Raw genomic sequence first — 27,964 nt, forward strand, 5'->3', positions numbered from 1 at the left:
GCATGGGCCTGAGCCTATGCAATGTGATAGGACTTTGACCAGAGCTGAACGGCAAGAACACAGACGTCGGAATGGGCTATGTTTTTACTGTGGTGATTCCACTCATGCTATCTCCGATTGTCCTAAGCGCACTAAGCGGTTCGCTAGGTCTGCCACCATTGGTACGGTACAGTCTAAATTTCTATTGTCTGTTACTCTGATTTGCTCTTTGTCATCCTATTCTGTTATGGCATTTGTGGATTCAGGCGCTGCCCTGAATTTGATGGACTTGGAGTATGCTAGGCGCTGTGGTTTTCCCTTGGAGCCCTTGCAGTATCCTATTCCATTGAGAGGAATTGATGCTACGCCTTTGGCCAAGAATAAGCCTCAGTATTGGACCCAATTGACCATGTGCATGGCTCCTGCACATCAGGAGGATATCCGCTTTCTGGTGTTGCATAATCTGCATGATGTGGTCGTTTTGGGGTTGCCATGGCTACAGGTTCATAATCCAGTATTGGACTGGAAATCTATGTCTGTGTCTAGCTGGGGTTGCCAGGGGGTACATGGTGATGTTCCATTTTTGTCTATTTCGTCTTCCACTCCTTCAGAAGTTCCAGAGTTTTTGTCGGATTATCGGGATGTATTTGATGAGCCCAAAGCCAGTGCCCTACCTCCTCATAGGGATTGCGATTGTGCAATTAATTTGATTCCTGGTAGTAAGTTTCCTAAGGGCCGATTGTTCAATTTATCTGTGCCAGAACACGCCGCTATGCGGAGTTATATAAAGGAATCCTTGGAGAAAGGCCATATTCGCCCGTCGTCATCACCGTTAGGAGAAGGGTTCTTTTTTGTGGCCAAGAAGGATGGTTCTTTGAGACCTTGTATTGATTACCGCCTTCTTAATAAAATTACAGTCAAATTTCAGTATCCTTTGCCGCTGCTGTCTGATTTGTTTGCTCGGATTAAGGGGGCTAGTTGGTTCACCAAGATAGATCTTCGAGAGGCGTATAATCTTGTGCGTATTAAACAAGGCGATGAATGGAAAACTGCATTTAATACGCCCGAGGGCCATTTTGAGTACCTGGTTATGCCATTCGGGCTTTCCAATGCTCCATCAGTATTTCAGTCCTTTATGCATGACATCTTCCGAGAGTACCTGGATAAATTCCTGATTGTGTATTTGGATGATATTTTGGTCTTTTCGGATGATTGGGAGTCTCATGTGAAGCAGGTCAGAATGGTGTTCCAGGTCCTTCGTGCGAATTCCTTGTTTGTGAAGGGGTCAAAGTGTCTCTTTGGAGTTCAGAAGGTTTCATTTTTGGGGTTCATTTTTTCCCCTTCTACTATCGAGATGGACCCTGTTAAAGTCCAGGCCATTTACGATTGGACTCAGCCGACATCTGTGAAGAGCCTGCAAAAGTTCCTGGGCTTTGCTAATTTTTATCGGCGCTTCATCTCTAATTTTTCTACTGTTGCTAAACCGTTGACTGATTTGACCAAGAAGGGTGCTGATGTGGTCAATTGGTCTTCTGCGGCTGTAGAGGCTTTTCAGGAGTTGAGGCGTCGTTTTTCTTCTGCCCCTGTGTTGTGCCAGCCAGATGTTTCGCTTCCGTTTCAGGTTGAGGTTGATGCTTCTGAGATTGGAGCAGGGGCTGTTTTGTTGCAAAGAAGTTCTGATGGCTCGGTGATGAAGCCATGTGCTTTCTTTTCTAGAAAGTTTTCGCCTGCTGAGCGTAACTATGATGTTGGTAATCGTGAATTGTTGGCCATGAAGTGGGCATTCGAGGAGTGGCGTCATTGGCTGGAAGGAGCCAAGCATCGCGTGGTGGTCTTGACAGATCACAAGAATTTTATTTATCTTGAGTCTGCCAAACGGTTGAATCCGAGACAGGCTCGATGGTTGTTATTTTTCTCCCGTTTTGATTTTGTGGTTTCGTACCTTCCGGGCTCTAAGAATGTGAAGGCTGATGCCCTGTCAAGGAGTTTTGTGCCTGACTCTCCGGGTGTTCCTGAGCCGGCGGGTATTCTCAAAGAGGGGGTAATTTTGTCTGCCATCTCCCCTGATTTGCGGCGGGTGCTGCAAAAATTTCAGGCTGATAGACCTGACCGTTGCCCAGCGGAGAAACTGTTTGTCCCTGATAGATTGACTAGTAGAGTTATCTCTGAGATTCATTGTTCAGTGTTGGCTGGTCATCCTGGAATCTTTGGTACCAGAGATTTGGTGGCTAGATCCTTCTGGTGGCCGTCTTTGTCGCGGGATGTGCGTTGTTTTGTGCAGTCCTGTGGGACTTGTGCTCGGGCTAATCCCTGCTGTTCTCGTGCCAGTGGGTTGCTTTTGCCCTTGCTGGTCCCGAAGAGGCCCTGGACGCATATTTCTATGGATTTTATTTCGGATCTCCCCGTCTCTCAAAAGATGTCGGTCATTTGGGTGGTTTGTGATCGCTTTTCTAAGATGGTTCATTTGGTACCTTTGTCTAAATTGCCTTCCTCCTCTGATTTGGTGCCATTATTTTTCCAGCATGTGGTTCGTTTACATGGTATCCCGGAGAACATCGTTTCTCACAGAGGTTCCCAGTTTGTTTCAAGGTTTTGGCGATCCTTTTGTGCTAAGATGGGCATTGATTTGTCTTTTTCCTCGGCTTTCCATCCTCAGACAAATGGCCAAACCGAACGAACTAATCAAACTTTGGAAACATATCTGAGATGCTTTGTTTCTGCTGATCAGGATGATTGGGTGTCCTTTTTGCCGTTGGCTGAGTTCGCCCTTAATAATCGGGCCAGCTCGGCTACTTTGGTTTCGCCGTTTTTCTGCAATTCTGGTTTCGATCCTCGTTTCTCTTCAGGGCAGGTTGAGTCTTCAGACTGTCCTGGTGTAGATACTGTGGTGGATAGGTTGCAGCAGATTTGGACTCATGTGGTGAACAATTTGACATTGTCCCAGGAGAAGGCTCAACGTTTCGCTAACCGCCGGCGCTGTGTGGGTCCCCGACTTCGTGTTGGGGATTTGGTTTGGTTGTCGTCTCGTTATGTTCCTATGAAGGTTTCCTCTCCTAAGTTTAAGCTTCGTTTCTTTGGTCCGTATAAGATTTCTGAGGTTATCAATCCTGTGTCATTTCGTTTGGCCCTTCCTGCTTCTTTTGCCATCCATAATGTGTTCCATAGGTCGTTATTGCGGAGATACGTAGCGCCTGTGGTTCCATCCGTTGATCCTCCTGCCCCGGTGTTAGTTGAAGGGGAGTTGGAGTATGTGGTGGAGAAGATTTTGGATTCTCGTGTTTCGAGACGGAAACTCCAGCACCTGGTCAAGTGGAAGGGTTATGGTCAGGAAGATAATTCCTGGGTTTTTGCCTCTGATGTTCATGCTGCCGATCTGGTTCGTGCCTTTCATTTGGCTCATCCTGGTCGGCCTGGGGGCTCTGGTGAGGGTTCGGTGACCCCTTCTCAAGGGGGGGTACTGTTGTGAATTCTGTTGTCGGGCTCCCTCCTGTGGTCATGAATGGTACTTCGGCTGGTTCTGTCCATGGACTTCCTCTGGTGGGTGTTTCTGAGTTTCCCAGGTGACTAGGTTATTCGTTAGCTGCTGCTCTATTTAACTCCACTTAGATCTTTGCTCTATGCCACCTGTCAATGTTCCAGTATTGGTCTAGTTCACTCCTGGATCGTTCTTGTGACCTGTCTTCCCATCAGAAGCTAAGTTCCAGCTTGTATTTCTTTGGTTTTCTATTTTTCTGTCCAGCTTGCTATTTAATTTGTTGTCTTGCTTGCTGGAAGCTCTGGGACGCAGAGGGAGCGCCTCCGCACCGTGAGTCGGTGCGGAGGGTCATTTTGCGCCCTCTGCGTGGTCTTTTTGTAGGTTTTTGTGCTGACCGCAAAGTAACCTTTCCTATCCTCGGTCTGTTCAGTAAGTCGGGCCTCACTTTGCTACATCTATGTCATCTCTGTGTTTGTATTTTCATCTTTACTCACAGTCATTATATGTGGGGGGCTGCCTTTTCCTTTGGGGAATTTCTCTGAGGCAAGGTAGGCTTTATTTTTCTATCTTCAGGGCTAGCTAGTTTCTTAGGCTGTGCCGAGTTGCATAGGGAGCGTTAGGCGCAATCCACGGCTATTTCTAGTGTGCTTGATAGGTTTAGGGATTGCGGTCAGCAGAGTTCCCACGTCCCAGAGCTCGTCCTTATGATCAGTAACTATCAGGCCATTCCGTGTGCTCTTAACCACCAGGTCCATTATTGTCCTGACCACCAGGTCATAACAGAGGACCTGGTCAATGACCTGAAGAGAGCTGGGACCACAGTCTCAAACATTACCATAAGTAACACAGTACGCCTTCATGGATTTAAATCCTGCAGGGCACCCAAGGTTCCCTTGCTCTTGGTAGCACATGTCAAGGCCCTTTTGAAGTTCACCACTGACAATCTGGATGATCCAGAGGAAACATTGGAGATGGTCCTGTGGTTAGAAAAGACTAAAATAAAACTTTTTGGTATCAACTCCACTTACAGTGTTTGGACGAAGAAGGAGTGCAACCACAAGAACACTATCCCAAACATGTGGGAGAAACATCATACTTTAGAGGTGCTTTTCTGCAAAGAGGACAGGACGACTGCACTATATTAAAGGGAGGATGGATGGGGTAATATAATACAAGATTTTGTCCAACAACCTTTTTCCCTCAGTAAGATCAATAAATACAGGTCATCATGGATGGGTCTTCCAGCATGACAATGACCCAAAAACACAGCCAGGGCTACTAAGGAGAAGCACTGCAAGGTCTCTGGAGTGGTAGCCAGTCTCTAGGCCTAAACCCAATGGAAATCTTTTGAGGGAGCTAAAATTCAATGTTGCCCAGCAACAGCCCCAAAACCTGAGAGATCTGGAGAAAATCAGTATGGAGGAGTGGGCCAAAATGCCTGCTGCAGTGTGTGCAAACTTGGTCAAGAATTAAAAGAAACATCTAACTTCTGTAATTGCAAAAAACAAAGGTTCCTATATCAAATATTTAGTTCTGTTTTTCTATTGTATCAAATACTTATTTCATGCAAAAAAATGCAAATTAATTATATAAACATCATATAATATTATTTTCTGCTTTTTGTTTTTAGATTCTATGTCTCACAGTTGAAGTGTACCTATGATAAAAAATTCCAGACCCCTCCATTCATTGTAAGTGGGAAAACTTGCCTAATCGGCAGTGTATCAAATACTTATCTTCCCCACTGTTTATATACAGTTGTGGCCAAAAGTATTGACACCCCTGCAATTCTGTCAGATAATACTCAGTTTCTTCCTAAAAATGATTGCAAACACAAATTATTTGTTATTATTATCTTCATTTAACCCCTTCACCCCAAAGCCTGTTTTCACCTAAGTGACAGGGCCAATTTTTACAATTCTGACCACTGTCACTTTATGAGGTCATAACTCTGAAACGCTGCAACGGATCCTGGTGATTCTGACATTGTTTTCTCATGACATATTGTACTTCATGATAGTGGTAAAACTTCTTCGATATGACTTGCATTTATTTGTGAAAAAAACAAAAATTTGTCGGAAATTATGAAAATTTAGCAATTTTCAAACTTTTAGTTTTTATGCCCTTAAATTAGAGATTTATATCACATAATATAGTTAATAAACAACATTTCCCACATGTCTGCTTTAAATAAGCACAATTTTGGAAACATAATTTTTTTTTTGTTATGGAGTTATAAGGGTTAAAAGTTGACCAGCGATTTCTCATTTTTGCAAAACCATTTTTTTTACGGACCACCTCACACTTGAAGTGACTTTGAGGGGTCAATATGACAGAAAATGCCCAAAAGTGACACCATTCTAAAAACTGCACCCCTCAAGGTACTCAAAACCACATTCAAAAAGTTTATTAACCCTTCAGGTGCTTCACAGGAATTTTTTGAATGTTTAAAAAAAATTGAACATTTAACTTTTTTTTCACAAAATGTTTACTTCAGGTCCAATTTGTTTCATTTTACCAAGGGTTACAGGAGAAATTGGACCACAAAAGTTGTTGTACAATTTGTCCTGAGTATGCTGATACCCCATATGTGGGGGTAAACCACTGTTTGGGCACATGGTAGAGCTCGGAAGGGAAGGAGCACCATTTGACTTTTCAATGCAAGATTTGCTGGAATTGAGATCGGAGCCCATGTCACGATTGGAGAGCCCCTGATGTGCCTAAACAGTGGAAACCCCCACAAGTGACACCATTTTGGAAAGTAGACCCTCTAAGGAACTAATCTAGATGTGTGGTGAGCACTTTGAACCTCCAAGTGCTTCACAGAAGTTTATAATGTAGAGCCGTAAAAAAATTTCATATTAATTTTCACAAAAAATGATCTTTTTGCCCCCAATTTTTCCCAAGGGTAACAGGATAAATTTGACCCCAAAAGTTGTTGTGCAATTTGTCCTGAGTATGCTCATACTTCATATATGGGGATAAACCACTGTTTAAGCGCATGGCAGAGCTCGGAAGGGAAGGAGCGCCATTTGACTTTTCAATGCAAAATTGGCAGGAATTGAGATCGGAACCCATGTCGCATTTGGAGAGCCCCTGACGTGCGTTAACAGTGGAAACCCCCCACAAGTGACCCCATTTTGGAAAGAAGACCCCATAAGGAACTTATCTAGATGTGTGGTGAGCACTTTTAACCCCCAATTGTTTCACTAAAGTTTAGAATGTAGCGGTGTGAAAATTAAAAAATCATTTTTTCTTTCCACAAAATGATGTTTTAGCCCGCAATTTTTTTCCCCCAAGGGTAACAGGAGAAATTGGACCACAAAAGTTATTGTCCAATTTGTCCTGAGTACGCTGATACCCCATATGTGGGGGGAACCACCGTTTGAGTGCATGGCAGAGTTCGGAAGGGAAGGAGCGCCGTTTGAAATGCAGACTTAGATGGATTGGTCTGCAGGTGTCATGTTGCATTTGCAGAGCCCCTGATGTACCTAAACAGTAGAAACCCCTCACAAGTGACCCCATATTGGAAACTAGACCCCCCAAGGAACTTATCTAGATGTGTTGTGAGAGCTTTGAACCAACAAGTGTTTCACTACAGTTTATAACGCAGAGCCGTGAAAATAAAAAATATTTTTTTTCGACGAAAATGATATTTTGGCCCCCACTTTTTTATTTTCCCAAGGGTAACCGGACAAATTGGACCCCAAAAGTTGTTGTCCAACTTGTCCTGAGAACGCTGATACCCCATATGTTGGGGGGAACAACTGTTTGGGCGCACAGGAGAACTCGGAAGTAGGGTTGAGCGAAACGGGTCGAAATTTTTCAAAAGTCGCCGACTTCTGGCAAAGTCGGGTTTCATGAAACCCGACCCGACCCCAGTGTGGGGTCGGCCATGAAGTCGGCGATCTTTTGAATCTGGAATCAGAATTCCGATACCGATTCCCGATATGTTTAAGATATCGGGAATTGGTATCGGAATTCAGATTTTAGTGTAAAATAAAGAATTAAAATAAAAAATATTGCAATACTTACCCTCTGACGCGCCCTGGTACTAACCGGCAGCCTTTCTTCCTTAGAATCAGCCTTCCAAGACCTTCGGTGACGTCGCGGTGACGTCGCGGCTTGTGATTGGTCGCGCGGCGGTCACATGGTCACCGAAGGTTTTGGAAGGCTGATTCTAAGGAAGAAAGGCTGCCGGTTAGTACCAGGGCGCGTCAGAGGGTAAGTATTGCGATATTTTTTATTTTAATTCTTTATTTTACACTAAAATATGGATCGCAGGGCCTGAAGGAGAGTTTCCGCTCCTTCAGACCCTGGGAACCATGGAAACCCAATGCACTGCATTGGGTTTCGCGTTTCGGCCGACCCCGACCCCGACTTTTTTATAGGATCGGCCGATTTCACTCGACCCGACTTTTGAAAAAGTCGGGTTTCGTGAAACCCGACCCGATCCTATAAAAGCAAAGGTCGCTCAACCCTACTCGGAAGGGAAGGAGCACTGTTTTAGTTTTTCAAAGCAGAATTGGCTGGAATTGAGATCGGACGCCATGTCGCATTTGGAGAGCCCCTGATGTGCCGAAACAGTGTAAGCTCCCCAATTCTAACTGAAACCCTAATCCAAACACACCCCTAACCCTAATTCCAAGGGTAACCCTAACCCCAACCCTAACCCTAGCCCCAACCCCAACCCTAACCCTAGCCCTAACCCTAGTCCTAACCCTAGCCCTAACCCTAATGGGAAAATGGAAATAAATACTTTTTTTACATTTTATTATTTTTCCCTAACTAAGGGGGTTTGATCTACTTTTATAGCTTTTTTGGAGGATTTTTAGGGTTGGCAACTGTCACACACTAAAAGACGCTTTTTATTGCAAAAAATAGTTTTTGCATCACCACATTTTGAGAGCTATAATTTATCCATATTTTGGCCCACAGAGTCATGTGAGATCTTGTTTTTTGCAGGACGAGTTGACGTTTTTATTGGTACCATTTTTGGGCAGATTACATTTTTTGATCGCTTTTTATTCCGATTTTTGTGAGGCGGAATGAACAAAAACCAGCAATTCCGGAAATTCTTTTAGGGGGGGCGTTTATACCGTTCCACGTGTGGTAAAATTGATAAAGCAGCTTTATTCTTCAGGTCAGTACGATTACAGCGATACCTCATTTATGTAATTTTTTTAATGTTTTGGCACTTTTACACAATAAAAACTATTTTATATAAAAAAAATAATTGTTTTTGCATCGCTTTATTCTGAGAGCTATAACTTTTTTATTTTTCTGCTGATGATGCTGTATGGTGGATTTTTTTTTGCGAGACAAGATGACGTTTTCAGCGGTACCATGGTTATTTATATCCGTCGTTTTGATCGCGTGTTATTCCACTTTTTGTTCGCCTGTATGATAACAAAGCAATGTTTTTTGCCTTGTTTTTTTTTTTTTGCGGTGTTCACTGAAGGGGTTAACTAGTGGGATAGTTTTATAGAGCGGGTCATTACGGATGCGGCAATACCAAATATGTGTACTTTTATTGTTTTTTTTAATTTACATAAATAAATGGATTTACTGGGAAATGTTTTTTTTTTCTTTATTTCGGGATTTTTTTTATTTTTTTTTATATATTCCATTTTTTTTTTAACTTTCTACCATTGTCCCAGGGTGGGACATCACTGTATTAGATCAGATCGTTGATCTGACAGTGTGCATAGCACACTGTCAGATCAACGATCTGACAGACAAGTTCAGGAGGCTTTCCGGCGCCTGATCTCAGCAACTCTCAGCAGGCGCCGGCTAGCCAAGTCATTTCATGACCCGGAAGGAGTCCCGCGGCCATCTTGGATCCGGGGACTCCTTCCGGGTCACCGGAGCAACGCGATCTCATCGCGTTTCTCCGGTGGGAGAGCGCAGGGAGCCCCCGTCCCTGCGCGATCCCCCTCTATGTCGCTGTCACTGCTGACAGCGGCATCAGAGGGGTTAAATGCTCGTGATCGGCGCTACCGCCGATCGTGGGCATTGCTGCGGGGTGTCAGCTGTCATATACAGCTCACACCCGCACCCGATCACCGCGGCGCTCAGCGCGAGAACGCGGTGATCGGTGCGCCGTACTAGTACTGCTGCTGGCACAAATGCAGTGCCGGCAGCGCAGTACTAGTATGGCGCATGTCGCGAAGGGGTTAATTTGTCTTAAATGAAAAAAAAAACACAAAAAGAATTGTCCTAAAGCCAAATTGGATATAATTCCACACCAAGCATAAAAAAGGGTGGACAAAATTATTCGCACTGTTCGAAAACTCATGTGATGGTTCTCTAATTTGTGTAATTAACAGCACCTGTAACTTACCTGTGGCACCTAACAGGTGTTGGCAATAACTAAATCACACTTGCAGCCAGTTGACATGGATTAAAGTTGACTCAACCTCTGTCCTGTGTCCTTGTGTGTACCACATTGAGCATGGAGAAAAGAAAGAAGACCAAAGAACTGTCTGAGGACTTGAGAAACCAAATTGTGAGGAAGCATGAGCAATCTCAAGGCTACAAGTCCATCTCCAAAGACCTGAATGTTCCTGTGTCTACCGTGTGCAGTGTCATCAAGAAGTTTAAAGCCCATGGCACTGTGGCTAACCTGCCTAGATGTGGACGGAAAAGAAAAATTGCCAAGAGATTTCAATGCAAGATTGTGCGGATGTTGGATAAAGAAGCTCGACTAACATCCAAACAAGTTCAAGCTGCCCTACAGTCCGAGGGTACAACAGTGTCAACCCGTACTATCTGCCGGCGTCTGAATGAAAAGGGACTGTATGGTAGGAGACCCAGGAAGACCCCACTTCTTACCCCGAGACATAAAAAGCCAGGCTGGAGTTTGCCAAAACTTACCTGAAAAAGCCTAAAACATTTTGAAAGAATGTTCTCTGGTCAGATGAGACAAAAGTAGAGATTTTTGGGCAAAGGCATCAATATAGAGTTTACAGGAGAAAAAAAGAGGCATTCAAAGAATAGAACACGGTCCCTACAGTCAAACATGGCGGAGGTTCCCTGATGTTTTGGGGTTGCTTTGCTGCCTCTGGCACTGGACTGCTTGACCGTGTGCATGGCATTATGAAGTCTGAAGACTACCAACAAATTTTGCAGCATAATGTAGAGCCCAGTGTGAGAAAGCTGGGTCTCCCTCAGAGGTCATGGGTCTTCCAGCAGGACAATGACCCAAAACACACTTCAAAAAGCACTAGAAAATGGTTTGAGAGAAAGCACTGGAGACTTCTAAGGTGGCCAGCAATGAGTCCAGACCTGAATCCCATAGAACACCTGTGGAGAGATCTAAAAATGGCAGTTTGGAGAAGGCACCCTTCAAATATCAGGGACCTGGAGCAGATTGCCAAAGAAGAATGGTCTAAAATTCCAGCAGAGCATTGTAAGAAACTCATTGATGGTTACCGGAAGCGGTTGGTCGCAGTTATTTTGGCTAAAGGTTGTGCAACCAATTATTAGGCTGAGGGTGCCAATACTTTTGTCTGGCCCATTTTTGGAGTTTTGTGTGAAATGATCAATGTTTTGCTTTTTGATTCATTCTCTTTTGTGTTTTTCATTTAAGACAAATTAAATGAAGAAAATACCAAAGAATTTGTGATTACAATCATTTTCAGGAAGAAACTGAGTATTATCTGACAGAATTGCAGGGGTGTCAATACTTTTGGCCACAACTGTAGCATGCTCCATCATGAATAAAAAAGTAACAGTTTGAGAAGTCCAGCTCCCATGCTTATATTACTGTGAATATGTTTTAATGCAATAAAGAGGACACTTTGCAATTTTAAAGAAGTGCTGAAGTGCGTCGTGGATCATGTCCTGGAGTATTACCGTACTGTAAGATAGTTTTAATGAATGAGACCAAGTAAGTATTATCCTGTACAAATCACACAAGGGAAATGTAGCAATTTTGTGCTTTTTGGCAGACAACCCTGAAAAGGTAGCTAGAAATTTACAGCAATGACTCATTGCCAAATTTTAGCACTAAAATAATACAAATGAAATTAAAAAAATGTATATTTTTGAAAATGATAATAATAATTATAAATATTAATATTATGTAAAAGCATTTTACAAAGAAATAGGAAACACACTGAGCTGTCCGGACCTTAGGCTGTTATAACATGACTCTGTGAGCAATAGTTTTGCCAGAGAATGTTATAACCTGGGGACATATCTGTTCAGACTACAGCTAAGGTTCTGATTAGAGAAAGTTGTAAATATCACTATTTGCACCAAAAATGCATCACAGAAGGACAGAAAATCCTTGTCAAAAACTATGACACTAAGGCTATAATTGTTAGAAATAAGATAAGTGATGGATTACTGGGAGAATCTGTCAACAGGATGTCATCCCTCCTCCCAAACTATTTACATGGGCATGTAGTTCTATCATAGACAAGTCCAGGAATACCTTTTCTCGTACAGTATGTTCCTCCATTACTGAGATCAGCATTTGAAAGGATACACAAATGAGCCTTTTGGTGTGGGGAAGCTCTTTCCAAGCCTCTGTTACTTCAACTCTAATCTCTGCCCATTTTCAAGCCAATGAGCTTTTAGGTCAAGCAGATGGAGCAGCATTAAGAGAGGAATAGAGCTGGAGTGACAGAGACTTGGGAAGAACTTGCACATACCAAAAGCACTTAAGGCCGATTTGTATATTGAAATGCTAATTTCTCAGTAATGGAGAAAAAGACTGGCCCTATGAAGGTTTTGCTTTATTTGACTTTGTAAGAACTACATGCACATAGAAATAGTTTTGGGGCATGAAATCCAGCTAACACGTTCCCTTTAAAGCTCTGTAAGAGAGAAAAAAATATAGTCTCTCAGTTATGTTATTAAGCTTATTGGATTGAAGGGTTGACAATGTGTAATTCCAAAATGATTTCCCACCTCAACCTTATTAATCCTTTTGGGACTGTTGAGGCATATGTTAGATTCTAGTGACCTTGCTCATGCTATGGCTCATTGAGAAAATGTTGTGTCTAGGGTATCCAGCAGCTGAATTGGGCTGATGCTCATGTAATTTTCACGTTAGTGCCTGAATCTTGCAGTCTTGCACATGTTGTATGTTACAGGTAAGTTGAAGGATGTAGTTAGTATAACCAGATCCTCAGTTGAGAAAGGTGGTGATTTTAAAACATTAGTGGTAAGTAGTGATCCTTTGGGTACAAAATTGTCACAACACAGACAGCATGATTTTCCACACCTTGAGGTCTCAACCAATGAAGGCCAAACCAACAGATCTGCAGTAACAGTAAGTGACTAGAGATACTTTTTGCCAAATTTTTTGTACTGCTTTTCAATCAGAATTTTGTCAAGATGGCCAATAACTTCTGGATCGTGTCACCTCTCAGAACCACACATGTATTAATTAGTTTTCCTTAATGGATTATGAAGTATATTTATGAATCAGGGTCACATTTAAGGGATTTCAGATAGGTCATTAGTATTCGACCAGTAAGGGGCCTCATTCTCCGCAAACTCATTGAATTGTTCAGCAGTTTAAAGTTCTCGAGAGGCTCCTGCAAATGCCCTTAATCATTTACTGGGTACAATGAATTGTAGTACCAGACCCAGTGGCTATTGAAAATACTGAGGTTTGCCTGGTAAATAATATTGAGACCCCTTCAACAACTAATCTGTAGTTATGATAAAGTTAGACCCCCATCAACTTAACGTTGATAATGTATCTTATGAATAGGCCATCAATTTTAATTCCTGGATAACCCATTTGATTATCATCCATATGTTTTCTTTTTGTGTCTCCATTTACCATTATTATTTTCAAATTAATAGCACATTTTTGTTTTTTTATTGTTCCAAAAGGAAGATTTCTGGCACATTTTCAGTTAGTCTTGTGAACAGGTTATTACTTATAGACTATGATTCATTGATGGGTGATGATGATGGGTGAAGCCTCATATTGCTGATCACTACATTATTCCATGTGAATTTCATGAAAGATCTTTTTGTTCTAGATGCTGATTGGCTAAATCTGTATTTTAAACTGCACCCATGCAATTTAGGAAACTTTAAAATGCTGGTACAATTAGCACATTTTGTCCTGCACTTTATTAGCAAAATAAAATTTATGTTACATGGAACTTGTTTTTCTTTAAAACTTTAAATCTGCTTAGTAGGTCTAGGCGGACTGATTAAATCCTTTATGACTGGGCTATTTTCCTTTTTTTTTCAATTTCATTTTTTTCTTCCCTTGATCTAAGAGCCATGACTTTTTTATTTTTACATCCACATATCTGTGTGAGGGTTTGGTTTTTGTGGGACTAGTCGTATTTTTGAGAAACACAATTACTTTTACTATGCGAGTATGCAATGCACTGGAAAGCGGGAAAAATATTCCAAGTGCTTTTAAATTGCAAAATAAGTACAATCCTACAATTGTTTTTCAAGTTTACCTTGTTCAAAATATAATAAAACTGACCTAGAGCTATGATTCTCCTGGACAGTACGATTATGCAGATACCACACATGCATAGTCATGACAAACATGAAGGTATTAAGTAGACCCCCGACAACCCATCGGCACCCCATGATCGCTTTACCGATGCAACGATGGGCACGTGGAATAACGTGACCTCTTGCCGGCATGCGTTAAATTCTGCTGTCAGAGATAGAGAGAAGAATTTAATAGGTTAACAAGCAGGCTGTTGAAGGCAGATGATAGCTGAATAATTCAGTCATCATCTGCCGGAAAAAAAAATGGCTGAGCTTGTGAGCCCACATCAATGTCAGGGACCTGACATATGATGCAACTGTAAATGTATGTCGAGAAAGGGTTAAAGGGAATCTCTCATGTAATTCGTGCTACCCAGTATGAATCAGAGCCTGGCTGCACAATTACAGCCAGGTATATTGCTTACTGAAGTGCTCCAGAGTTTCAGATATAATATTTGAAGATTTAGTCAGGTCTCTCCTTCGAGTCTACAAATGAAGAGAGTGGGGGAGATTAACTCTGCACGTGGTTTGAGCAGCATGAATTGCCTGATAGATTGCCTTTATGATCTCTGAATGAAATATATGTCAGACACACAGCACACACCGACTAAAATCACTTTCCCCAATTTTGAGCTATTTACAGTCACAATACATTTTTAAAGTTTAGAGCAAAAATATTATTTTGGATTTAGTGATATGATTTAGGCAGCAGGTGAGTTGCATGATACATACTTAGATTACATTGCATTTCACATTATTTTTATGTATCTTCAATGTGGTTTAGTTCATGCACTAGTTTAGATTATACCTTTCCATAATGACAACTATAGCATATAAAGGAGATCACACAAGGACCTTTTGTTTTTCAGTGTAATTTCCATATTAATGACTTGGCACGAAGTCTAAGATGTGATGAGATGAAGAGGTGGAGCACAGCTTTAAATTTGCTGGTTTTGCACATTGATTACATAAAAAAAGTAGCCTGGAGATCTCTTCTGGGATATGTTTACTAATTTATACATAAAAGGATTTCATAACCCCAAAGCTAAGTGAAGTAATATCTCATCGCATTCTTTTTTTTCCTATTCATGTAAAGGTGTGTCCCAATTTATCAACCCAATATGCAGCTAAACTAAAAGATGAGCTGCCAGGCATGCCAAACCTGCCAAGCCCATGATTAAAGTAAATTGATTTTCTGATTCCCTAGGCAGCCAAACCCACTTATCAGATAGTATAAAAGGTAGCACAACGACCTCTCTGCACAGAGGGGCTCAGACTCCTTCCCTCTGACTTCTGCTTTTGTGGATCAGCTTATTCATTTCTTCCATTTTTCTTTATCGCCAAAATTTACCAAAATGAATAGGGGCCAGTCATTTGGTAGTATGTCTATGTCAGGTGGCAGGAATTTCACAGCTGCTTCTCTTGGAGGTGGCGGTGGTGGTGGAGGTGGAGGTGGTGGAGTAAGAACTAGCTTTAGCTCAGCTTCTGTGTCAAAAGGAATGGGAGGTGGAGGTGGAGGTGGTGGTGGTGGTGGCCGTTCTGGTGGCTTTGGATCTAGAAGTTGTTATTCTCTTGGGGGAAACAAGAGAATATCTATTAGTGCTAGTTCTCGTGCTGGTGGTGGTGGTGGTGGCTATGGATCTGGTGGTGGAGCAGGTGGAGGAGCTGGAGGATTTGGTGGTGGAATGGGAGGTGGAGGAGGATTTGGTGGTGGAATGGGAGGTGGAGGAGGTTTTGGTGGTGGAATGGGAGGTGGAGGATTTGGAGGACCTGGAGGAGGCTTCCCAGATGGAGGTTTTGGTGGCCCAAATTTTCCTGTCTGCCCACCTGGTGGAATTCAACAAGTAACTATTAACCAGAGCTTATTAGCTCCTCTGAATTTGGAAATTGACCCTACTATTCAAAAAGTGAGAACAGAAGAAAGGGAACAGATAAAGACCCTCAACAATAAATTTGCCTCCTTTATTGACAAGGTAACGTAATCTAATTTGTTGACTAACTGATTTTGGCTTTGTATTCATACTATTTGGAAGTTTTACAGTTACATTATATTTTTGCTATATTGTTGTATATTATAGGTTAGGTTTTTGGAGCAACAAAATCAGGTTCTAAAGACAAAGTGGAGCTTCTTACAGGAACAAGGGCAAAAAGGGGGAACAAAGAGGAACAACATTGACCCTCTTTTTGAGGCTTACATCAGCAACCTGAGGCGTCAACTAGACTCATTACTTAATGATAAAACTCGTCTTGATTCAGAACTGAGGAACATGCAAGACTTAGTAGAAGATTACAAAAACAAGTATGAATCATGTGCTTACATATATAGTCTGTTAATAATGCAAATATATCCTACTCTGTTATATTTGTACGGCAAATATTACTTAATAATGGTTTGTTAATAGAAATGTGACAATAATGTTCTAGGCCTAGTAGGGTAAGTGCTAATATTTGTATCACTGATACTTCCTGAACATTCAAAAGGTTATTTCCAATATAGTAAGTTATCCCCTATCTGTCGGATAAGGGCTAACTTACTTATCTCTTAGGGTTTGACCATTGTGCCCCACCCCCCCAGAATCCTGAGAATAGGGCACTTGAACCCAGGAACTGGTCTGTGCAGAGCCTCATCTTGGATGAAGATGTCCAAGAACATAGCTGTCTAAGTATAAAACAATGTATTTTTCTTTTATAAGGACCAGTTTGTGCTCTGGAAATATGCGATTGTTTATATAGTGTTAACATATAGAGCTTACAATATTATTATCATTATTATGTTTTGTAAGATATCGAAGTGAAGGTACTTAGACATGCATTGGTACTATTGGCAATCTAAGATGTAGACTGGAGGGCGTCATTATCACCTGTCCATTAGAATGATCACCTCTGTGCTATATAGTGTCTAAATATATTTGATCACATAGATTGCATGCATTATTAAAATAGCCAAAATCTGCAATAGACCCTAAGCATAGTATTGGAACAATATATATATTGCTGTACTTCATGCTTGCAATTGTCAAAGGTGTGTATCACTTTTCGTTCTTAGTATTGAGTGATACATTGATTGGGTTTATATTAAGTTTCTTTAATAAAGTATTGCCTTTTAAGTAAAAAAAAAGTCTAGTCCAATAGTATCTGTAGCTTTTGCCAGCAGTTCAAAGACAATGAATGGAGCACAGGTCAAGCATGCGCACTCGCGCTCGAATCAAACTCTACAGATACCATTTCAGCAACAGGTTGAACTCTATGGACTAATGTCTACTATCATCCTTAAAACTATAAAACTATGAAACTTGGGATCTGTGGGGATCTTAAGAGTCAGACCCCAGCTTTCAGTAAGTTATCTCCTATCAACAGGGAATAACTAGAGTTATTGGGAATAAGTCTTTAAGCAAATTTCTCCAAGTGAATAGGATTGTGTAACTAATAACAATGTATGTTTTTCTGTGGTGCCTTTAATTTAATTTATCTGATGAATGTCATATATCTAGAATGCAGAGCTATTACTTTTTTATTAGTATGTTAAATTATTAGTAAATAATTTTATACTAGTTGATTGCTATCTACTAGTGATGAGCGAGTGTGCTTACTACTCGAGTTTTTCAAGCATGCTCAGGTGTTCTGCGAGTATCTTGGGCGGGCTCGTGTATTATGTTTGAGTCCCTGCAGCTGCATGATTTGCGGCTGCTAGACAGCCTGAATACATGTGGGAAATCCCTAACAAACAGGCAATCTCTGCATGTGTTCAGGCTGTCCAGCTGCCGCAAACCATGCAGCTGCGTGGACTCAAACATAATCTAAGAGCTCTAAGAGCTCTCCCAAGATACTCGGAGAACACCCGAGCATGCTCGGAAATCTCGAGTAACGAGCACACTCGTTCATCACTATTATCCACTCTGCTACTCATACGTATAGGAAAGCAATGCCATCTAATGATTAACATTGCAATAAAGTCCTGTAGACACAACAGATGCAATACATATTACATTTCTGTTTTGCTTTCTGCAAGATATGAAGATGAGATCAACAAGCGCACAACTGCCGAAAATGAATTTGTGGTCCTCAAGAAGGTAACTATTGACAAAACTGCAATAAATGAAAGGAGTCAAATATGCTTTTTTTAATTTATCTATCTATCTATCTATCTATCTATCTATCTATCTATCTATCTATCTATCTATCTATCTATCTATCTATGGAAATGAATATCATTATGTAATTTTGAACCATCATGGCTGCATTTCTCCTATTGATGTCTCATTAGGTCTGCTCATTGTGTACTGACTCATTCTGTTAAACTATTTTTTAGGATGTGGATGCTGCATACATGAACAAGGTGGAGATGGAGAGCAAAGTAGATCTTTTGACTGATGAGATCAACTTCCTAAGAACACTCTATGAAACGGTAAAAGTCTTACTTGTAGTTATAACTGAGTCAATGCAAAAAATCCAAAAAATAAGCTGATCGAAGAGTATCACACTCCAACGATCATAAAATGATTAAAATTAGGAAAAAAGGCACCGTTAAAAAATGATAACTTTCCGGTTACATCCTGTTATTATTAACATTTATTTTACAAAACTATGGTCCTTTGAATGTTCCAATAAATAGGGTAGAAGGAAGGAATCTGCATCATTCTGGGGCCATGTTGTTTCCTGTTTTAATAGCAAAGTTTCCCAATGAAAAATAAATACATTTCAACTGGATGCTAGAACATCATGAGAAAATTGAATTATTGCATGGGAGCAAGACTAGAAGCAATCATTTTCTCTGCAGCGCCTCCACAGGTCAAAGGAAGCATTGCACCGTTCTTACTTTAATAACAGGGCTGTCTGTAGTGCATGAACATGTTGGGTCCTCCAGAGTGAAAGGCGCTGTTAGGAGCTAGACTTTACCCAAACTAGATGAGGGTCCTGAATAGGGAATCGCAATCTATACATTTTGTAATCCTCAATTCAACAATGAATTTTCTAAACTGCACAGCTCCTTAAAGATTATATAAGTTTTGATCACAACACAAATTAATTTAAACCTGAGCATTTTGTACAAATGTAATTCGGAAGGAATTGACCAAGCTTGTCAACTGCATATTCATTATTTGTTACCTAGCTAGGTTTACTAAAGATATTGAATTTTTTCTTCGATGACGGCTAAGCTGCTGTATTTAAATTGCAGGAAATGAGTGATCTTCAAGGCCAGATTTCTGATACTTCAGTCATTCTTTCCATGGACAACAACAGAGCTCTAGACCTTGATGGCCTCATTGCCGAGGTTAAGGCTCAGTATGAAGATATCGCACAGAAGAGCAGAGCAGAAGCCGAAAATGCATATGCTATGAAGGTAATAGTGTCATGTTTGTAATGGAAGATATTTTAACCAGAAATGGAATTTTCTATAGGGCTTCACTGTCAAAATGATAAATCCTGCTGTAATTAGGGAGTAGGGAGTGCCAATATTAACCAGGTATTAGATATTGAAGATACTAGTGCAGAATTCAGTGGATCAACCATTGTAACGTGAATTCTTTTTACTGAGTACCACTATGGCTAATTGACCAAATGTGATACCTGGTCATAAATGGGCTATTTTATATCAGCAGCCTTTCTATGAGTTATGAATATGGCTTTTAAAAATCCAAGTGATGTTGTAAAAGCTTGTAATGATGTTTCCTACTACCTATTGATGCTGTACAACGTGTTGAACACATGGTAATATGACCACCATTGTAAAGGAATTCATGCAATGTCTCTATGTTCCACTATAGTTCCAACAGCTACAAGAGACAGCAGGTCAACATGGTAACAGTCTGAAAAACAGCAAGAGCGAAATATCTGATCTGAACCGTATGATTCAAAGATTGAAGGCTGAAATCGAAAGCGTGAAGAAACAGGTACACTCATCCAAAAAATTCCATTTTGCGCTAAATTTACAGTCCTCAATATGGAATATAGAGGAACTTCATTTTCAATATACTAGGCTACTACCTTTTTCATGGGCACACTTGCAAATCACATGCTACTAGTTTAATTAATTCTCATCTTTTGTTTTTCGACAACCTCACTAGACTAAAACAAGGTATTAAATTGTCTTTGGGGCTTGCTTAATGGGGCAAACTGTAAGTGATTGATACCTACATCATATTTTCATTTAGTTTTTCACTAAAACACACAAGATTTTACTAATACTAATTTTAATTAACTTATATTATAGGTCATTCACCCCTACACAAGAGGTTTCAACTATATAATTAAGAATATATGTTTCCTCATATATTTTTGTATGTATATCCATAAATCCAAGGTCAACTCTTCAAGTTCATACTACAGTTCATACTACAGACACTTCTCTGACACTCGGCCGAGACACAAGTCACATAGCTATTGGCTTTGCAGGCCCAATGGTACTTTGTTTTCCAAACGCTTATATTTTCAGATCTTTTGTGCCACATACCATAATTATTAACAATATTAAAAAGTATTTGAAGAGCATTAGATAAGAAACCATGAGCCTGATATATTGTAATTATGTGATAAGTAGAGATCCTACTGCTAAGACTCCCACTCAGTTCCAGACTGGCCCACCTAGTGAATGCCCTAGTGGGCCTCTATGCAGAAGAAACAAGAAAAGGGTGAAACTCGGTCAAAGGAGCGCTGAAAGGAAACTCTGACACCAGAACGGGGTTAAGCCACAACGAGTTTCAACAGAAGTACCGTCTTCATCAGGTGGACATTTCAAAATGTCCACCTGCTGAAGACGGTACTTCTGTTGAAACACGTTGTTTCTTAACCCCATTCTGGAGTCAGAGATTCCTTTCGGCGCTCCTTTGACCGAGTTTCACCCTTTTCCTGTTTCTGTCCTCCTTTGGAGGTGTTCGGCTGGAGCTGCGGGGGGACTGTGCACTTTCCCCTCACTAGGGCTACCTATCCAGCGCTCCTAAAGAATCCCCCTTTTACTGACTTTGTCTATGCAGAAGAAAGGCAGTTAACGCCAATCACAAATTGCTTTTGGACCAATACATTGATTCACTATGCAGAGACATACGCAGCATTTTTTCATTCATTCAACAAACTACCTAGTTTAATATTGTAAAAAAGCAGAGGTAATTTTATGAAAGAAGGTAATGTAATATTTTGCATGAAGCTAAACAAGGAAACCCCAAGATTCAATATTTCTGGTGGACCCTTGCCACCCTAATCCAACACTGTTCCCACCTATCAGGAACATTGAGAGTATATGACATAGATGACCATTTTAATCTAACAAGGATGCCAGTGTTGGGCTCCTTTGGAAATGGTTGAGTGGAGAAATGGCTTTGCATGTGAGCACCACTGAAGAATATCGGACTTGTGAAAATAACCGGTGGCTATGCCACTAATCTTGCAGAACTTTTCTATAAGATGGCTAAATATAATGGAAATCATTAAACCTATTTCCTATCTAACTATATACCATGACCATTATCTAGTTAATTACATAGGCTTCTGTAGAAATATATCGTAATATAACTATTTTTCTTGTTTTCAGTGTGCTAATCTGCAAGCAGCAATCGCAGAAGCTGAAGAACGCGGTGAGCTTGCCATTAAAGATGCCCAGAAAAAGCTTGATGAACTTCAAGCAGCTCTTAAAAAGGCAAAGGAAGATTTAGCTAAGCAGCTGCGTGAGTACCAGGAGCTGATGAATGTGAAGCTGGCCCTGGATATTGAGATTGCTACCTACAGAGCATTGCTGGAAGGAGAGGAATGCAGGTATGTCATGGACTTCTATTTTCTTACTCAGCACAAACTTATCGCAATTCTACAAATATGAGATGTTGGAGTCTTGCTATAGATTATAATAACAGTTTACCCAGAGGGTAAATGGACCTAACTTAAGGGATAAAACTTGACTTTTATTGTAATTAACTAAATGGTGGCCCGATTCTAATGCATCGGGTATTCTAGAATATGTATTTATGTATGTATATAGCAGCCACATAGTATATAGCACAGGCCACGTAGTATATAGGAGCCATGTAGTATATAGCAGACAAATACTATGTGGCCTGTGCTATATACTATGTGGCTGCTATATACATACATATTGTAGAATACCCGATGCGTTAATACAGGCCATGCAATGTATAACAGTGGCCACGCAGTATATAACACAGCCACAGTACTATATAACACAGCCCACGCAGTATATAGCAGCCAAGCAGTATATAACACAGGCGACCTAGTATATAACACAGGCCACGCAGTTTATAACTGGCCACGTAATATATAGCACAGCCCACTCTGTATATAGCAGCCACGTAGTATATAACATGCCCACACAGTATATAGCAGCCACGTAGTATATAACACAGCCCACGCAGTATATAGCAGCCACATAGTATATAACACTGCCCACACAGTATATAGCAGCCACATAGTATATAACACAGCCCACGCAGTATATAGCAGCCACGTAGTATATAACACAGGCGACATAATATATAGCACAGCCCACGCAGTATATAGCAGCCACGTAGTATATAACACTGCCCACACAGTACATAGCAGCCACGTATTATATAACACAGCCCACGCAGTATATAGCAGCCACGTAGTATATAACACTGCCCACCCAGTATATAGCAGCCACGTAGTATATAACACAACCCACGCAGTATATAGCAGCCACATAGTATATAACACAGCCCATGCAGTATATAGCAGCCATGTAGTATATAACACTGCCCACGCAGTATATAGCAGCCACATAGTAAATAACACTGCCCACGCAGTATATAGCAGCCATGTAGTATGTAACACTGCCCATGCAGTATATAGCAGCCACATAGTATATAACACAGCCCATGCAGTATATAGCAGCCATGTAGTATATAACACTGCCCACGCAGTATATAGCAGCCACGCAGTAAATAACACTGCCCACGCAGTATATTGCAGCCACGTAGTATGTAACACTGCCCATGCAGTATATAGCAGCCACGTAGTATATAACACTGCCCACGCAGTATATAGCAGCCACGTAGTATGTAACACTGCCCACGCAGTATATAGCAGCCACATAGTATATAACACAGCCCAGGCAGTATATAGCAGCCACGTAGTATATAACACAGCATACGCAGTATATAGCAGCCACGTAGTATATAACACTGCCCATGCAGTATATAGCAGCCACTCAGTATATAACACAGGCAACGTAATATATAGCACAACCCACACAGTATATAGCAGCCACGTAGTATATAACACTGCCCACACAGTATATAACAGCCAAGTAGTATATAACACAGCCCACGCAGTATGTAGCAGCCACGTAGTATATAACACTGCCCACGCAGTATATAGCAGCTATGTAATATATAACACAGCCCACACAGTATATAGCAGCCACATAGTATATAACACAGCCCACGCAGTATATAGCAGCCACATAGTATATAACACTGCCCACACAGTATATAGCAGCCACATAGTATATAACACTGCCCACGCAGTATATAGCAGCCATGTAGTATATAACACAGCTCACGCTGTATATAGCAGCGACATAGTATATAACACTGCCCATGCAGTATATAGCAGCCACGTAGTATATAACCCTACCCACGCAGTATATAGCAGCCACGTAGTATATAACACAGCCCACGCTGTATATAGCAGCCACGTAGTATATAACACAGCCCACGCAGTATATAGCAGCCACGTAGTATATGACACTGCCCACGCAGTATATAGCAGCCACGTAGTATATGACACTGCCCACACAGTATATAGCAACCACATAGTATATAACACTGCCCATGCAGTATATAGCAGCCACGCAGTATATAGTACAGCCCACACAGTATAGAACACAGCCCACAGAGTATATAACACTGCCTATGTAGTATATAGCAGCCACTCGGTATCTAACACAGCCCACATAGTATACAGCAGTGTAGGCACCATATCCCTGTTAAAAAAAATAATTAAAATAAAAAATAGTTTTATACTCACCCCTGGGATCCAGCGAAGCTCCGGCAGTACGCGCACGGCTGCCGCCATCTTCCGTTCCCAGGATGCATTGCGAAATTACCCAGAAGACTTAGCGGTCTCGCGAGACCGCTAAGTCTTCTGGGTAATTTCGCAATGCATCGTCGGGAACGGAAGATGGCGGCCGGCGCGAGCGGCTTGGCGGACAACGGAGGGTGAGTATAGCAGGTTTTTTGTTTTTTATTATTTTTAACATTACATTTTTTTACTATTGATGCCGCATAGGCAGCATCAATAGTAAAAAGTTGGGGACACACTGGGTTAATAGCAGCGGTAATGTTACCTGCGGCATAACGCGGTCCATTACCGCCGGCATTAACCCTGTGTGAGTGGTGACCGGAGGGGAGTATGCGGGCGCCGGGCACTGACTTAGGGAAGTAAGAAACGGACATTTTCTTCCGGACTGTGCCCATCGCTGATTGGTCGTGGCTGTTTTGCCGCGACCTATCAGCGACTTGGATTTCCATGAAAGACAGTGGCCGCGACCAATGAATATCCGTGACAGAAAGACAGACAGACAGAAAGACAGACAGACGAAAGTGACCCTTAGACAATTATATAGTAGATTAATATGGTCTAACAGAGAAAAATTAAAATAAGGTGTTATTGCTGTGTAGCATTTATTTGGAACTCCTCAACGGGGTATCACTCTTCTAAAGCTAATATATGTCCTACCTAGATAAATGGCTGCAGTCCACTAGCTAGGATAGCGTTTCTCAGAACAATTATAGATGTCAGTTGCAAAACCACTAAGGCTGATTAAAACTCACTCATAGTCAAATCAAGTTTTAATCACATTATCCCTTAAAGGGAACCTGTCACCTGAATTTGGCGGGACAGGTTTGTGGTCATATGGGTGGGGTTTTCGGGTGTTTGATTCACCCTTTCCTAACCCGCTGGCTGCATGCTGGCCGCAATATTGGGTTGAAGTTCATGCTGTGTCCTCCGTAGTACACGCCTGCACAAGGCAAGATCAAACACCCAAAAACCCCGCCCATATGACCACAAACCTGTCCTGCCAAATTCAGGTGACAGGTTCCCTTTAAGTTGGGTTCACTTAATAGTATGATTTCTCATCCCCAAAGAGTTCGGGTAGACACCTGGTTTTCTATTGCTATATATTATCACACACTCAAATGCTCTATTTGTTACATTGTGACACTTTGGGTCATGTCTGAGATGACTCCACTTAGCTCCAAATACTGATGAATTGCCAAAATACATTGGATTGTCCTAGTGATAAATGAGTGCTTGAGTGATCACCATCTAAGTAACTAACCTCTGCACTAATCCGTACCTCCCACTCCCGACTCCAAGACTTCTCCCGTGCTGCGCCAATCCTCTGGAATGCTCTACCCCAAGATATTAGGACCATCCATAATTTGCATAGTTTTAGGCGCTCGCTCAAAACACATTTGTTCAGAGCGGCCTATCACGTTCACTAATCAAAGTTATGTTATGTTTGTGTGTAGCCCATTCACTATCCCCATCTATTCCCCAACCCCTGAAGATGGCTGGACCATGATTGTAAATACATCATTGTAAATACACACCTGTACTTTGTATCTCCCCCACCTCATTGTAGATTGTAAGCTCTCACGAGCAGGGTCGTCTTATTTTGCTTTAATTATTGTATTGTTAATGTTGTTACTTATGACTTTTGTGTTTGAAACTGTTAAACTGTAAAGCGCTGCGGAATATGTTGGCGCTATATAAATAAAGATTATTATTATTATTAAGTATCTCCTAAACTAGACCCACTGTAGACTCTGACTGAAATATGTCAGTAAATTGTCTACAGGGAAGGAAATGCCAAATTTTGTAGAGTATCTAATTTGTTATTCATTTAATTTAATTACAGGATGTCGGGAGAAATTACGAATCCTGTGAATATATGTAAGTAAACCAGAATCTTTTTCTTCATGCTTTTGGTACAATTTATAGCCATTCACTTCTAATATGAGCATTTCTTACAGCTGTGGTCAGCGGCTCTACTTCATACAGCATGGGAGGAGGCGGATCAGGAGCAGGAGGTGGATTTGGAGCCGGCGGCGGTGGATTTGGAGCCGGTGGTGGTGGTGGTGGATATGGAGGAGGTGGATTTGGAGCTGGAGGAGGAGGATATGGAGCAGGAGGTGGTGGATATGGAGGAGGAGCTGGAGGATACGGAGGAGGGGGAATGGATTTTGGAGCTGGGGGAGGTAGTGGATTCGGAGGAGGATATTCTATGGGTGGTGGAGGTGGCGGAGGAGATTATGGTTTTGGAGGGGGTGCCTCTAGCTCTTCAAGCAGGCAGGGTATGACAATTATCTCCAAAACGTCCTCTTCCTCATCAACCAGAAAAATAAAGTAAGCCTACCATTACCCCATCAAGTTTCTTTTCTATCTGCTAGGGTATGTCCTTCTCTCCTACATGCCTCAACTCATTCAAACAGCAATGTCATGAATTCAATGAAATGGCAAACCAAGTAAATTATGACTATGACAATTCATCGTATTCTATAAGAAGCTGGTGCAGATCTCTCTATGTCCAGCGGTGAATGTCACCTCTTCAGTTCTAGACTAACCAATGATAATTTTTAGAACTCCCCACTTTATTAAGCACAAGCTGATCCACAATTGTAATATTACCATATAACCAGGTGGCATATATATATATATATATATATATATATATATATATATATACCGTATATATATATATATATATATATATATATATATATATGCAATGGATGTATTAACTGTCAAGAAGTCAAGAAACCAAGAAACCTAAAAATCCTGTTATGAGATTACATAGCATCAGTGAAGTACTTTTCTCTCCCATGTCACAATTTCGAGGTCTAAGAAAGTGTATTTTTCAAAACCACCATTCTGAATATTGATGGGCATAAATCTCCAGTGACCACCTGTTCTCTAGTTTGAGGTTGGTTTCATATGTCCGACATTTGCAGTCCAAGTACAGACCACAATGTCCGGATCGGCATACGGTCTCCTGACTTATACTCAAGAGTCTCATATATGCCTATGAAACTATTGCGTTTTGGTCAGGAAACCCCTGAATATCGAATGTGTGAAACAGGCAGTTCTTCATATCTAAACTTCTTAAAGCTCTTTGAAAGTGACATGAGGAAGGAGGAGCGCATTGGAATTAACTGTAGTCACATGTAAATTCTCAGATTTTTAGTGTTGTCGAGCTATACGTCCAGAAAAAAATAGTCAGGCTGAATATTAATTAAAAAAGGTATTGTCTAAGGTCATGTGGGCAAAGTAGGTTTGATAAATACGTATGTTCCGTGAAATTCTATGCGCATGTTATATTTTGTATATGGCACATTATGCTTGTATCACTGTACTATTTTTACTTATGATGCCTGCTCCAGATGCAACGCCAATTCAATGTAGTTGATTGTTAACCTCCTATCAAGCTATATTGTTTGTCTAATAAATTGCATTCATGATAACACACGATAAGTGTTTGAATTTGAATTTATTTTCCAATTATAAGTAATAACACAAGATGACAGTGATTATCTAATTGCTGATTACTTAAAGGGCTATACCACCCAGAAGTGTAATTCACACTGCACCACAGGATAAATCACACAATCATGCCCGGATGTACCCTGTGTTTTCTTTTTTCCTTATGGCAACCATGCCCTATTTGCAAAGGCAGTGGTAGGCTTTTCCAAGCAAATGATTCAATTTCCTGGCTTACACCTGTCCTAAGTCGTTTGAATAAGGCAGAGCCGCACATACTCCCACCAGTTGAATACCTTTCTGCCACTCCACTCTCCATTTAGATAGTACGATTGAAGGCCAATGGTCTGGTTGTAATCTTGTGACATACAGAGACATATGATGGAAACATTTCCTAAATTGCCTCTACATATACAATACTTATACTAAATGGCTGATTGCATCATTGTATACAATAGTAGAAAGGGATTGCGTCAGTGTGCCATTACTTTTCCCTGGAGGCTTTAATTTTTCATT

The 27,964-nt window shown here is 41.1% G+C and overlaps 1 protein-coding gene across 1 annotated transcript; it reads left to right on the forward strand.

Moving 5' to 3' along the window:
• Window positions 1-15,199: 15,199 nt before the first annotated feature.
• LOC138670972 (keratin, type II cytoskeletal 5-like) lies at window positions 15,200-27,436 on the forward strand. Its single transcript, XM_069758800.1, has 9 exons — window positions 15,200-15,912; window positions 16,018-16,238; window positions 17,949-18,009; window positions 18,249-18,344; window positions 19,116-19,280; window positions 19,705-19,830; window positions 21,465-21,685; window positions 25,830-25,864; window positions 25,945-27,436. The coding sequence occupies exons 1-9, from the start codon at window positions 15,295-15,297 to the stop codon at window positions 26,319-26,321; spliced, it is 1,920 nt and encodes a 639-aa protein (XP_069614901.1). The 5' UTR covers window positions 15,200-15,294; the 3' UTR covers window positions 26,322-27,436.
• Window positions 27,437-27,964: the final 528 nt, after the last annotated feature.

The sequence above is a fragment of the Ranitomeya imitator genome, chromosome 3 (assembly GCF_032444005.1).
Source record: "Ranitomeya imitator isolate aRanImi1 chromosome 3, aRanImi1.pri, whole genome shotgun sequence".
Classification (NCBI taxonomy): Eukaryota; Metazoa; Chordata; class Amphibia; order Anura; family Dendrobatidae; genus Ranitomeya; species Ranitomeya imitator.

Excerpts from the sequence above, each read along its gene's own strand:
- LOC138670972 (XM_069758800.1), top strand. The coding sequence starts at position 15,295 with ATGAATAGGGGCCAGTCATTTGGTAGTATGTCTATGTCAGGTGGCAGG. Across the intron at positions 18,010-18,248 it reads AATTTGTGGTCCTCAAGAAG|GATGTGGATGCTGCATACAT; the intron begins GTAACTATTGAC and ends ACTATTTTTTAG. Across the intron at positions 19,281-19,704 it reads AAAATGCATATGCTATGAAG|TTCCAACAGCTACAAGAGAC; the intron begins GTAATAGTGTCA and ends GTTCCACTATAG.